General features: G+C 36.6%; 1 protein-coding gene across 1 annotated transcript in view; it reads left to right on the forward strand.

Annotated features, from left to right (window-relative positions):
- LOC149786015 (E3 ubiquitin-protein ligase rnf213-alpha-like) overlaps window positions 1-14,133 on the forward strand; it is a 431,187-nt gene that overhangs the window by 154,789 nt on the left and 262,265 nt on the right. Inside the window, exons 23-25 of the mRNA XM_089978093.1 lie at window positions 704-1,331; window positions 2,824-3,016; window positions 5,642-5,778. Coding sequence (XP_089834219.1) covers window positions 704-1,331; window positions 2,824-3,016; window positions 5,642-5,778 — 958 coding nt within the window. The remainder of the gene's footprint in view (window positions 1-703; window positions 1,332-2,823; window positions 3,017-5,641; window positions 5,779-14,133) is intronic.

Here is a 14,133-nt window from a genome sequence, read left to right on the forward strand (position 1 = left end):
TTCAGCAAGAGACTATGCACACTAATTATGCTTTATCTTTGAAAAAAACTTTTATCACAATATAGTAAAATGTGCAAAGTCAGCATGATATAATATTTTGGAGATAGTTTACATAGAATGTGTTTTTACAATAGATACATAAGCCTGCTTAGTGACATGGTCAACTGTTAAACCATATGAGCAATATTAGGTAACTAATGTTAATATTAAAGTCTACAATTAGCCATTTTGGTATCTGTGATCAACATTTATTAAGTATCCCTAACGGTTTTTTATTTCTTCATCTTGTTGGGGAAGTATTGTCTGCTTATTGTGGGAGCCTTGGATGGTCTCTGCAATTTTATAATCAATTTCCTTAAATTTGTTTAGAAAAATCTACCCATAACATTTTATTCCAAAATGGTGTTTGTTTTCTTTAAATGGTAATTTATCTCTAGACCCTATTCTTTATCAGTCCAGATAAAACCCTTTGTGACCATGTTCAGCACATATACTGTGCCATTTGTTCTGTCAGACTCTGGTTTTCAGTTTGATTAAAAAAAGTATTATTTAACAATTTTAAGTATCATGCAATTTCTTTTTGAAATGTGAAAAAGAAGACAGGCATTTCTTGCCATGATGATAACCCTAATGCCAACATGTGATAGTATTTTCATTTATTTGTTCACAATATTGATTACATGGTCCTAGTTGAATTTTTCAGGTTTTTGATGGCATCACTAGACTGGCCAATGTATACATCAAACTGATATCTGCTGGATGTGTCCTGTACAGAAATTGGCAAGCAAGATTTTTCTGTCACATCAGCCAGGAGCAACCAGTCTGTGTCTATATCCAGTTTGGAGAAGATGTTGCACCTCTGAAAGGTCGTATCTCCGATGTGGAAGAGATCACAGCTGTTATTCCCAAGATAGCTAGATTTATGGAGATATGCCTTGAACAGTGGTTGGTTTATATTAGTGAAATAAGAAACAAATACTTTGAGCTGAACTTTTTTACAACTGACCAGCTGGTCTTTTTACAACAAGAGCTAGTGAAGATTGGTACAGTTCAAGGTCCAGATGCTAAAATCTTCCCTCTTCTGTCAGCCGTGAAGGAGAATTGTATATACACAGATCTGGTTGATGCCATGCAGAGAGCTTCAAAGGATCAGGAGATGGATGAGAACAATGAGGGTAAAACTGAAGAGGTTGAAGAGATAGAGGTAGATGAGGAAGGAGAAACCATTAAGAGTAGACAATGCTTCATTGAGGAAATGATAAATAATGGCTACTCTGAACTTGTTGCCAAGGAAGCACTAAGACATTTGCAGCCTGACCAAATTGCAGATGGTATGCTTTCCTCTTGTTCTAGCAGAACTGATAGCAGTAGTAGCTGTGCTACCACTGCTACTATATTCACAATAATATCACTACTGCAGCTGTTGATACAAAACAAAAGAAAAAAACCTATGAAAATAGTAAATAACAAATATGAAAGAATGTTACAGTGAGTTTCTTCTTTTCTCAAAAACTTGAAAGCTTTATTTTGTTGTTTTAAAATTGTACTTTGCATTCTGGCTGTAGGTTTTGTCTTTTTGGAAATAATGACTAAAGGATTATACCAGTATATATTGATTCTAATGTACAAATATACAACATTGAAAATAACAGTATTCACATATTTAACAAACTAAAGAAGTAAAGTTTGTTGATGGACTACTTGAACAATTTCATAAATTTGTTAAGTTATGAATCTAAAATAGAAAGTCATGGGAGAGGGAGAGGGACGAAAAACTAATTTGATGGCAGTGTAAGGTGAAAGGTAACAAAAGCTTTTGAGCTGAGATTCACATTACAAAATTTCTCAAACATTGTTTTAAAGAAAAATAAATTGTTTTATAAAAATTTAACATTTGGCATTAAACAGGTATTTTAGCATGATAAACAACATGTAGCTCTGTCAGTAATATCAATAATATCATATGATTGGCATATATTCTTTATTGCTTTCTTATTTTCAATCATATTAAGTGAAATTTTACATTTAGATTTTTTAATATAATGTTTTATTCAATTTTTTTATTTCATCAACTGATATCTGTTTAATTACATATTGGTGCTGTAGCTAAATGTTAGCAGGGTCGACCATTGTGTAATTTTCCCATGGCTAAGTTAACCTCTGTAACTCACCAGCTAAAATCACTAACAATGACTTGATACTGGTGCAGGGACACTATCATTTTCAAAGTTGGAGCTCTTTTGAGGCCATGCCACCACTGAACAAGTTGTGAATGTAAATTATTCAAAACAGATCTTTTGAAGAGTCTAGATCAGACAACTGATTAAAATCATGGATCAGGCTGAGAATTTGTGTCTTTTTTATTTCATAAATCAATACAATGGCTGGCTTTATCACACATGAATAATCTACAATAAGAGAAGCCAGTTGCAAAAAACCATTGCAAAAGGCATTGTGAAAGGTCATTTTGGATGCTTGAAGGTGACATGTCCATATGCATGAAAATCATAATATTCATGGTCTTTATACGTTGCCATTTTTAGTCACTCACATATCTTGATATCTTATCATAATGTAACAGTGTAATAAAGTGTAACACAGTAGATTGTTATTGACTCATTACCTCAGATTTTGTAGTATTACCTTTTTTTTGCTCAGATTTGTACCAATAGTCACATCATTATTATCATCACTGCTACTGCCATTGCCACTGCCATTCCATTATAAAAGATTTTAACTTCATCAAATCATTGATTGGTTCTTAATTAGATTAAAATGGAAATCAGGAAATAATTTAATACAATTGTCATTTCTTTTTGGTAGGACTTGTATGGTGCTATGACCATGAAGATGAAGTGACAGAGGAAAGTGTTAGAGATGATGGGTTGGTGGGTCAAGAAGAAACGATGGAGGCTGAAGTTACCAAACTATCCTCATATGAAGGTTGGACCAGGTCTGATATGTCTATAACAGCTGTTACTGCTTCCATTATTGACCAGCTGAAAATAGGTAGAAGGTAAGAAAATTGTACATTTTCTGCAGAAGATTAATGTCATGAGAATTTTATGGACTGCATATATCATTGGTTCATTAGCTTTAGTATGGTCTTGCTTCCACAGATAACATAGGCCATCCATGTTACACTGTCCATAATTTCAGTTTATTATATTCCTTCTCCATAACTCAGCAGGTTTTGTCCAGACGTGAAGAATATTCCTCAGAATATGTTTCCTACTAAATAATGATTTGGGCTTCTTTATTTGGATAAAGCAAAAATGTCAGATAAATGGTTACATCTTTTACATTTATTGCAGTTGGACAGTAACACTTATGGTAAAGAACACTTGAGATATTGGTGTGTTTGTGAGGTGGGTGAGAAGGTATGAGTGTGTTTGTATGATATTTGTGTATGTTATTATAGTAACTATTATAATGCAAAATTATATATATTTAGGACAATTATATATATTTACATTAATGTAATACTTGATTTAACATTAAAATAGCAATTAAAAACAACACAATTTTTCCTTATGCAGAAATGATTAGCCAAGTTGAATCCTAGTTGGTTGACTTTTTTTTTGTTTAGTCTGCCAAAGATATGTTTGTTACATTTTTGTGGCCAGCCAGATTGCTATGGTAACCATTTGGCCAATCTTGATGAAACTCATTATTAAAGCATGTCAGGAGCAAGGTGTTTGCAAATTTACTTTCTTTATAGAATAATCAAAAAATTATTTTGTTTCATATATGAAACCTTTCTTATATGAAGCATAGATAAGAGATATAATTAATTTCTGATAACATTGTTTTTGTTATTGTTTTCATAAGCTAAATAGACATCACTGTTTTTGAATCATCTGCACACACTGTCATAGGCATAAGGTGAAGCATGTTATAACATTGTCTGTTCCTTCATCCTTCAGCCTGTTGTTTATTCATTTCGGCACAATAACTTGAGTTCATCACACCATCTGAAATCAACAAAAAAATCATGGATGGCTTGCACTTGAAGTGATAATTAGGATTTTACATTGGGCAGAAAAGGTCAGATGTTGGAGACACTGTGATTGAAGGAATAAAAATGGCTTCTGCACAATAACATTAGTTCTATACTACAAACCAGAACCAAACTTTCTGGATGGGTTGATTTGGAGTCAGAGGTCAAGGGCACTGTGACAGAAAGAAAAACAATGGATTCTGCACAATAATATTAGTTGTTCATGATAGACCTGGAACAGACTTTGTGGATAACTTGCATTGGGGATAATGAAGAAGTCTACTAAATTTGAGGCTAAAAAAACCCCAAAGATCAGGGTCACTGCAATTGAAAGGAGGAACATAATTTTTTCTGCACAATAACGTTAGTTAACATTACAAGTCTGGACTAAAATTTGTAAATGGCTTGCACTTGGAGTAAGTTAGAAGCCTATTGCTATTGTGGTCATAGGTCACTGTCACTGGTTGAAAAATGGTAAATCCTTTCATCACAATTTGATAAGACCATGTACTTTCACCAAGATTTGTAGATGAACTTGCCTTTTGTGTAAGAAAAAGAAGATTATTGATTTGGTGGTCAAAAAGTCAGGACAAGGTGACTGCGACTGGAAGGAAGCAATATGGTTTTTGCATATAACTTTAATTCTAGACAATGTACCATGAACAGAGTTTGGGGTGGGTGATAGGGGCGTGCACTCAAGGTATTGAAGAGGTACTTTGATAGTGGGTTGAAAGGTCTAAAGCCTAGTTCATTGAGATGAAAAGAAAGTTTTGCAGAATAACTTTTTTTCTAGAGTAAGTTCCTTGATCAGATTTTGTAGTTGATTTGCACTTAGGGTAATAAAGAAGCTAATAAGCTTTGTGGTTCATTATTTAGAGATCATGATCATGGTAAGTCTAATGAGAAAATAATAGTTTTTTGCACAGTAAGTTCGGTTTAAGACTGCATACCTTGACCAATGGTCTTGGTCATTTAAACTCATTGCTCCGTAATATCCAGTCAGCAATACTGTATTAGCACCTGCATGGAAGACTATTAATATGAAGGCATATTCTTCTGCAGACACTGTTACATGTACAATCTTAATGGGAGCATTTATTTTCAGGATTACTTGTAACCTTAAACATGTTGATTTTTCTACATCTGTAATTATGACACTTCATCTCTGATATTTCTGCTTATAGTGTGAGTTATAGTATATTAGTGTTAAATATATGAATTGTCAGTACTTGCAAAGGTGACTCAAAGTGATGTACATATTCATGATCCAGTAATTGTGTTGAGGTTTAACAATCACAGTGGAGCCTTACTTTAAAAGTACTTCAGATGGTGCTCTCCCTCATAAGACATTTGTATGGTCATCAATCCCATTTTGGAGATGAAATTGTTATTATAATGAGCCTAATGTGGAACAAGGTGACCTCACATGTATCACAGTACAATGTTATGACTCCTATGAACAGTGTCATATTGAGGGAACAGTAAAGAACTTATCTAATGAAATAGTTATGTTAGATGAAGTAGTTATGTCATGTGAAGTAGTTATGTTACATGAAGTAGTTATGCTAAATTTTGTGATTGTCATAGGAACTTTTGAGATAAAGCTTTGAGTGGAATTCTTGTTTTATTTTCTTACAACAGGAATGTGAATGTAGAGCCGCTAATTAATGACCTGGAGCATCTTTGGGTGGAATTTCTCAGTTCAGTTTCCTCCAGTGTGAAAGACTATCTCAGTGTAGAACATTTGGGACTTATACTGAAACGCCTGGCAGAGAAAGGTTAACTATGCTTACATAGATTTTTCACACAATGTTTAGTTTAGAATAATATGTACCGTATATACTCGCGTATAAGCCCGCCCACGTATAAGCCAACCCCCCCCAAACTGAAGCGGTAAAACTGTTATAAAGTACATGACCCGCGTATAAGCCGACCCATAATTTTTAGACTACCGGTACATCATAAGATGCACAAAGTGAGTTCTGAACATGTTTATTTCAGCAAATCACATTATTAAATAAAATAAAAGTAAGAAAACTAATTTATATGTTGAAATAAAAACAATTCTAAAGTGTTAACTTTAATGGAAATTTAATTAATCCTCATTCTAAAATCATGAATTATAAAAGTTCTATCACTTTTAGAATCCTTCAAAATCTGGCTCTGTATCAGACTCTCCAAACAGTTCACGAAACTCGGCTTCTGTTACGGGCATGTTTTCATCATATACGTCGTCATTGTCATCATGGTCATCCGATAGTGTGATTCAATTGATCAAAATATCATTGGTTTCAGCGTGGACATAATTCAAGCATTGTGACAGTTCATAACTTTGAGCAGAAACCATGTCCACAACCATATCTCATTAAACAATACATCTGATTAGTAAAGTCATTGGCATTGTGCAACAAAACAAACCTATCAGAGATCTCGGAAATACTTAATTATGCGTATTTGGACGCCAATTTTTGATCTGGGACGCAGAAAATCCCTGAGGTGGGAGTCCTCCATACTCATGTTATAGGTGTGCGGCAAATTTCAAAGACTTGCCAGTCCTGCTTCATCCACCCGCTTTGTGAGAAAATGTGATGATAATTAGCTATGCTGATATTTACAATGACAGAATTCAGGGACTGAAAGACCCCTTGATGTACATACATGTTGCCATTATAAGAGTACATCAAAAAGAACATGATGCAATAGCTGTGCGGCAAGATCAAAGGCTTTGTTTGACTGGCAGCCGGATGCGAAAATGTACTGATATTTACAGTCATTGAATTCAGAGTCAGAAAGACCCAGAGATGTACATGTGGTTATTTATAAAAGTACATCAAATAAACAACTTTAGCTTTCGTTACTGTGTTCATTTCCGAATGTATCGGAATAAGTAGTGCACGAGAATCAAGACATGTTGAGACTTAGACAAAATGCCATTCGTAATTTGGATAAGTATTTTGGGGTTAAATGGCAAACTTACGAAGATTGTAACGAGATTCAGAAGAGTGCTAAAGCTGCTAGCATTAATAGTTCGGATAGGACAGTAGCCAATTGTAAGAAAGTGTGTGATTCCTAGCTTAGTGTTTGGAATAAGTCCTGACTTGGATTGACAAAATTCAGTATCACTGATGGACGAACAAGAGCTGTTTAAGAGGTACACTGACTGACCATACTTTTTTTTTTAAATGCAGCTCACCTTAGCTGGGTTAGTTCTAGTGTTGTAGCAAAATGTATTCATCAATACATCAGTAGCTAGGCCTAGATTTGACATCAATTACGTTGACAAACAAATTCTTGCCCATTCACAAGCATATGTTTTGATAGCTGATTGACCATTAAACCTTTTCCAAGTGAAGTAGCAACTATCAATTTCCTGCATGATACCCTTTAAAGATAAAACATACAAACTTGTGTTTTAAGATCAGAATCGGTGATTATTAACTGCCTCGTGTACACTATTTCGTCATAAAATTAGTTTTAAACTCTAAGTGAACCATTAGGCCTAACGGGAAATAATGGCGGACTTTGCTAAGTCTGGGATGTACCAGTTTATTAGATTGTCTGTTTTCTAAACCATCGGGCAACTATTTTCAGAAAAATATACAGATCATTGAAAGCAAAGCAAAGGTATTATTTTATTAAAGATTTAACTTTAAATTGAAAATTATGTAGGTCAGAAAACGTATGGGACAATGCTATGTTGTGGAATTCGTGAGATGCGCTTTAAGGTCTAATCTGTTTTCCGACCTGACACGTATTTGCGAAAATACGGGGGGGGGGGAGGGGGACAGCAAATAAGATACTATTTAATAATTGCCTAAAATTACTACAAGGACGTAGACAAATAAATAAACCAAAAAAAAATTGCGATCATATCAATGGACCATTTGTAATGAAGCTATATTATAGTGAGTGATTACATTACAAAAACCTCCTTCTACAAATAGATGCACATACGTTTATATTGATTCTGTAGGAAAGAAGGGACTGCAACTTTTGATGGTGGGATTCCTATTTTTACCAAAATGGGAGTCATGGACTCCTAGTTTTAAAATCCTAGCGAGATCACTGCATATTATCCCCGAGGCATTTACCACAGATTAAGCATATGGTAGCTATTATACAACACTCAACCGCTAACAAACCACTTTGCTTTACTAATAACCAAACAACAGTAGTATATAAACTGTGGCTGCCGATTACTTCTAAAACACTATTCAAAGAAATTCCACAAATTATATTGTTTTACAATTATTCACGCTGACTGGTATATTGCCCTGTTATTTACCCTTCCTAAGCGTGCGCGCAACAAACCCCTATGGAGCCTCTCGATATTGTTCCTTTAAGACTATCGTACATGTATTTCTACTCTCGATCAAAATGTTTGTTGTATATACCTTCAGTATCATAATTCTTTTATTTTTTTACGTAGATTCTTTTCATATTTACACTGAAATAAGCTAGCGTGCATTTGTACGATACCGTAGAGTTCAATGATTACTGATTAGCTGAGGGTTAAATACTTGACTGGAGATTACTAATATGGCGGTTCTTTTGGAAAATACACGCACCACCGTGGGTCAAATATCACGTATGGCTGCATTTTCTGGTGGATGGACATCTGTCAAATACACGTCAATACGTTAAAACATGTTTTTCATTCATTATCCTACCACTTAAGTTAGAAATATTTGTTTCTCTTCACGACAGCACAAATCTTATGAGCCATGTGGCATCATTAGGCATGTGATCTCATCTTCGGCGATCGACAGAAACAATAAATACTAAAAATCAAGGGAAAAAAGCGTTAAAAATTTCAGACTTGGACCTTGACCCACAGATAAGCTGACCCCCATTCTTCCAGGCCTTATTTTTTTCCTAAATTTTTCAGCTTATACGCGAGTATATACGGTACCTATAATATGTACTTTTAACTCATATACAGCATTTATTTTCACTTGAAAATTTGCAAAACATTTAATAAACTGAGTAATTCTTTGCACAATAAGGATTTTGAAACAAATGCATATAGTTCCTTTTAACCCTTCATTGTCTCTTGTAAAGAAATTGTTGTCAAAGCAGATCAATGTTTTTGATAGTATCAGTTGAAATAAGTTTTGTTTGCATTTTAGCTATTTGTTTGAATAAATACTTTAAAGTCGTTGTTTGAATATAAGTATTAATGAAAGTTTTTGCCACTTCTTTTAGCCAGTTATTATGAATTGACTTAACTTCTTGAATTAGTTTATATATTACATTTCATTAATGATATGAATGCTTCTTATGTATTGCCAATCCAGTAGTAATCATTACTCAGCAATCTATGGCTGAAAAACTTTGGATTTTGACCATTAGTATCCTCCACAACATTTTTTCACAGTCGTTTTAGAAATGAACTGTCTGTCCACAACCCAGACTAAGGTCACTATTAATGTTTTATACCTAGAGGCAGGGATGTATAAGAAGTATTGTATCCATCCACCTTTACATCCATCTTTTTCTATTACATTGCAAATCCAGCCCTCCTAGATACTACTGTTAACTAAAGGGAGCTAGTTGTCTAACAGCCTATGTGGTAGTCAGGCAGAGTGATCTTCCCTTAGGTATAAGACTTGGTGGCAAAGTATAAAAATACATCAATTACTACTTCTGCTTGTGCCAAAAGCATGATGTCATCACGAGAGACTTTGCAAAAGCCAGAGGCTTCATGGAAGATACACCACTACAAACTGGAGTTTTTCACTTCTAACGAAAGTATACTCCATCTGTATTTCCAACTGTTTCTCATTTTAACATGACAGTGTTCTGCCTTTACAAGTTTCCACACTTTGTCGTCATCACACATTTAGGTACTTGCATGTGGAGCCTATTTTACTTCAAATTCAGTTCATGCTATTTATTTTATATGTTTATTTTATATGTGCGAGTCTCTGGTGCTCATATAACTCCTATATATTTGTAATTCCTTTGCAATTACGGGCGAGTTTCTGTCCACCTGGCATTTGTAGCATGTATTTACTTGTACGGGCAGACTCTGGGCCTTGTTCCCTACAAGTATTGCCTCATAATGGATTTTGCTGCACCTATTGTGTATGTCTCTATAATGGTGCCTCAGTTCCCATTTACACAAAGGTTTTTTTTGTGTGTTATGTAGATATTCGTGTACATTTCTGTAATTCTTCTGCACTAGTTGGACAAGTACAGGTCAGCACTCTATACATGGTTCATTCAGTCACCTCCTGTGCATGCATTTTTATATAGTTGACCCTTGAGTCATGTTTATCTGCATAAACTTTAAATCATATTTATCGAGCACTTGGTCGCTCGCACGTGTAGCCCATGTGACTTCATAAGTCAGGTTTGGGCTACATTATTTGTATGTGTGCATGTCTTTACGCTCTGAAGAACATGTACATATAATTCCATCCTTTCTTGTATATAAAGGTGAGTTCATTTACCATGGTATTTGTAGCCTTGGAACACCATGCTTTAATGATTCTACTTGTACAGGCCATCCTTGACCTTCCCTTCAGGTAGCATTTTAATTGAAATTGTCTGCTATCACTTTTTTCCAGGTATCTATCATGTGGTATAGCTCTGCACCACATGTTATTCAAACATGACCTGTGCAGGCTCACAGGTTTATAAACAGGTATTGTCAGTATATTTTACCTATATACTTCCTTCTTTATTAGACTGTTATCAATTTCTGGGTCACCCTTTTAATGATTTAGTTCTGCAAGGACATTGCATTCCAAGATAGATGCAGGACTACAGTTTTGTACGTTTTGCTGTATTTTGTCTTACAGATTAGAACTATGGGCAAAGTGCAAACAACATAACAGCTCACACCAAAGAGGTCACCTGTCTGGATGCTGACTTTTTTCCTTAGTGTGAATCTTTATGGGAACAAAGGAGACAATTCAATTTACCCTTTAGCCATGAAGTGCTGGACATGGACACACTTGGAAACAGCTCCAGCATCCAAGTCACCACCACAGGTCTCATCATTGTTATAACTCCCTCTATCTTGCCTCCTCGTGGTCTGACTTGATTCCTCCTACTGGGACAGAACTAACAAACAGCCATGATCCCTCTCATTCAGCAGACATATGGACAAGTTACATGGACCAAATATACTATATCACATCTCAACTGATGATCCTAACAATATCCTCCTCACACTGTTAGCCTAACATCAGTAGTATGGGCTCAATCACTAACAGCTCAGCTTCCATTATGTTGAACCAGACATTTGCAGTGACCAGTCTAACTCAAATCACCTTGAGACACTCATTTCAGCATGATACCACAAGTAGATCCCCACACCTCAACAGATGTCACTTCACAATTTTTCTACACTCTGCCATGAGAAGAGCCTCTTTACTGATTGACTGTCTTGAAGTCATGGTTTATAAGTCAGGGTGTTCTACAAGTTTAGTGAACAACAAACTTCATCACTCTTTGCCAGCTAAGTCTCAATCATTACAGGGGACCGTAGCCTTGCTCCAGACAAACAAGATGATGTTGCTTGTTGTCCAATACTGTCATCTATTCTACCCTATCAAAGGGCATGGGAAGTTTCAGCATTCTGAGCCTCCATTGAGGGAGTTGTCTGCTCCCGTAGCTTTGTCCCCCTCCTCTGACACCATCAACAACATGCACCAGAGCTCCAGCATCTTTTTATGATGAACAGAAGATTCTGACCAGTTATGTTTGCAGTCTGGGAGAGTTACAGATATTCAGACCTGCCTTCATCATCAGTTCATTGGCAGTTCTGCCTTTGCATCCCCATCACTCTTTCATTTGGAACCCCAGGAGTTGACAATGATCTTGCTGCTTTGGGGATGACACAGCCACACTCCATACATATGGCTTAGATGGCCTTTGTTGACACTCAGCAGTTAGTGAGCGATATCACTGCAGTGACTTCATTGTTGGACTTTCGTTCTCTCTGGCTATCTTCCAACTGACAGAACATAGCTTATCTTATCTAACTCAGAATACATCAGGGCATGCATGGGAGTCATTGTCATGAATGGCCCAAGTACTTAATAGAGCTGATCAACACACTTTGGCCAATGCCATAATCACAGCTATCAGCTCAATTGGCAGAATGCAACTCGGTGCCCTCTGCTTGCACTTACCTGAAGGACCACTATACAGCCAAGCTAAGAGCACAGCCTTTATCCTCTAACCTTCTGTTTAATGTCCTGATGGATGACATCTGCAAACATTGCCATCAAGGAGACACATTTCCCTCCCTCCCCACAACCACAGTGTTAATATAGGGATAGTAAAGGAAATCGACAAAGGACCCAAGGGCCACTCATAGGACATGAACCTCTGAAAGCTGTCCTATCAAAGCTCCACCAATCGAAAGTAGGTTGATCACATACCAAGTGGATATAGCACTGAGAGGGTTCTGTCATTCATTCCACACCTTTTCTCTGTCTGGTCATTGGCCTAACTATCCTCACTCAATCCATTCATCAACACCACTTGGTTCCCAATGGAAACACCACAGTGCATTTTGAACACTTTCCATGAGAGAGACTTTGCTATCACTGTGGATTTTGACGTCATATACCTTCATGTTTCTATTCATAAGGCTTCCAGGACCTTCCTGCAGTTTACCTACAACACCATATGCCAGTTCAGGGCACTCCAGTTGGGACTCAACATTGGCCTCAGGGTCCTCACTCATCTGACAAATCAAGTAATGGAGCATGTCTAGACCAATTCTATGGCGGCAACAGTAAGTTACCTGGACGACATCCTGCAGCAACATCAGTGAGTTAGATCTAACAAGACATGATTGCCCTTGTTTCCAATCTGGACTTCTCATCAACAAGGAAAAATCTGACCTTGTAGCATCTCAATGATTCATTCATCTAGGTATGGAGTTCAGTACACAGGTAACATATTTTGGCTCCCTTAGGATCAAGCATTGAAACAACCCATGGTAGCACATTTCTTTCAAGGAAATTCTATATGCACGGGATTGCTCAACGTGGTAGCAGACATCATGGTCCTAGGTCACCTTCTTCTGCATTAAGTTTGCCCACTGGACCATCCTCTCACCATCTGCACCCTTTGAGGCACCATGTGCAGAGTAGGTAGAAACCTAACTTGGTACATGGTAGGTATATACTGTGCATCCACCGCTCGAGATTACCGTCTCTACTGATGCAAGTACGGAAGGCCAGGGACAATGCCTACTACCATCCTTTCGGGATGCCAGCGGTGTATGCTGTCCCCAGGAATGACATCTTCATATCAGTAATTCTGGAGAGGACAGCCATTATGAAAACCTTTCATTGAGGGGCAGAAATATTTAGATAGCAAAGGAGTTCTCATTCTGTCCAACAACACTACAGTGGTGACTTATCACAAACAACAAGGATGAACCCAATCATACAGTGGTGATTTATCTCCAAGAACAAGGAGAACTCCAATCCCCAGACCATTGCATCATGATGTGGGACTTACTGAAGTGGTGTTGTCATCAACAAAGCCACATACATGTTCACCATATCTCCGGATGCCACAGTGCACTGACTGACCTTTTGTTACAAACAGTCAACTAGTACAGAAGGAATGGTCTTTCCATCCCTCAGTTCTCACTCAGATCAGTACCCAATGGGACAATAGGAAGACAAAAACCCATCCTTTGTCTCTCCCATCCCAGACCTAACAGCTTGGGCAGTCGTTGCCTATCGTTGGATTGGACCAACCTGAACTCACACCTAAAATTGGTTAATCCATGTTTTATTTTGATCTGGATTTCATCTTAGAATTAGTGAAATTAGTCAAGGAACCAGACTAACTTTACAGCAGCACCTCAGATGCTTGAAATGGCACCTATTTGTTCATGCGAAGTGTCAGCATGATCAAACTGTTGATTATAGAATTTTTAAAGATGGTGTCCAGAAAGTGATGCATTGTTAAGACAAAAGTGAAAATAAACTTCTAGAAAAGTGTTAATAATCAACACAGAAGAATAAAAAGGAGTATTTAGATTCTTGTGAATAAAAATTGGAAAGGACACAATATACACTTATTGTACATCACATACCAATTTGAGTATGTCTCATGGCAGGAAGTATGATTGCTGTCGTCGTGAAATGGAATAG

This window comes from Sinohyriopsis cumingii, chromosome 12, assembly GCF_028554795.1.
Source record: "Sinohyriopsis cumingii isolate HCF-2022 chromosome 12, ASM2855479v2, whole genome shotgun sequence".
NCBI lineage: Eukaryota > Metazoa > Mollusca > Bivalvia > Unionida > Unionidae > Sinohyriopsis > Sinohyriopsis cumingii.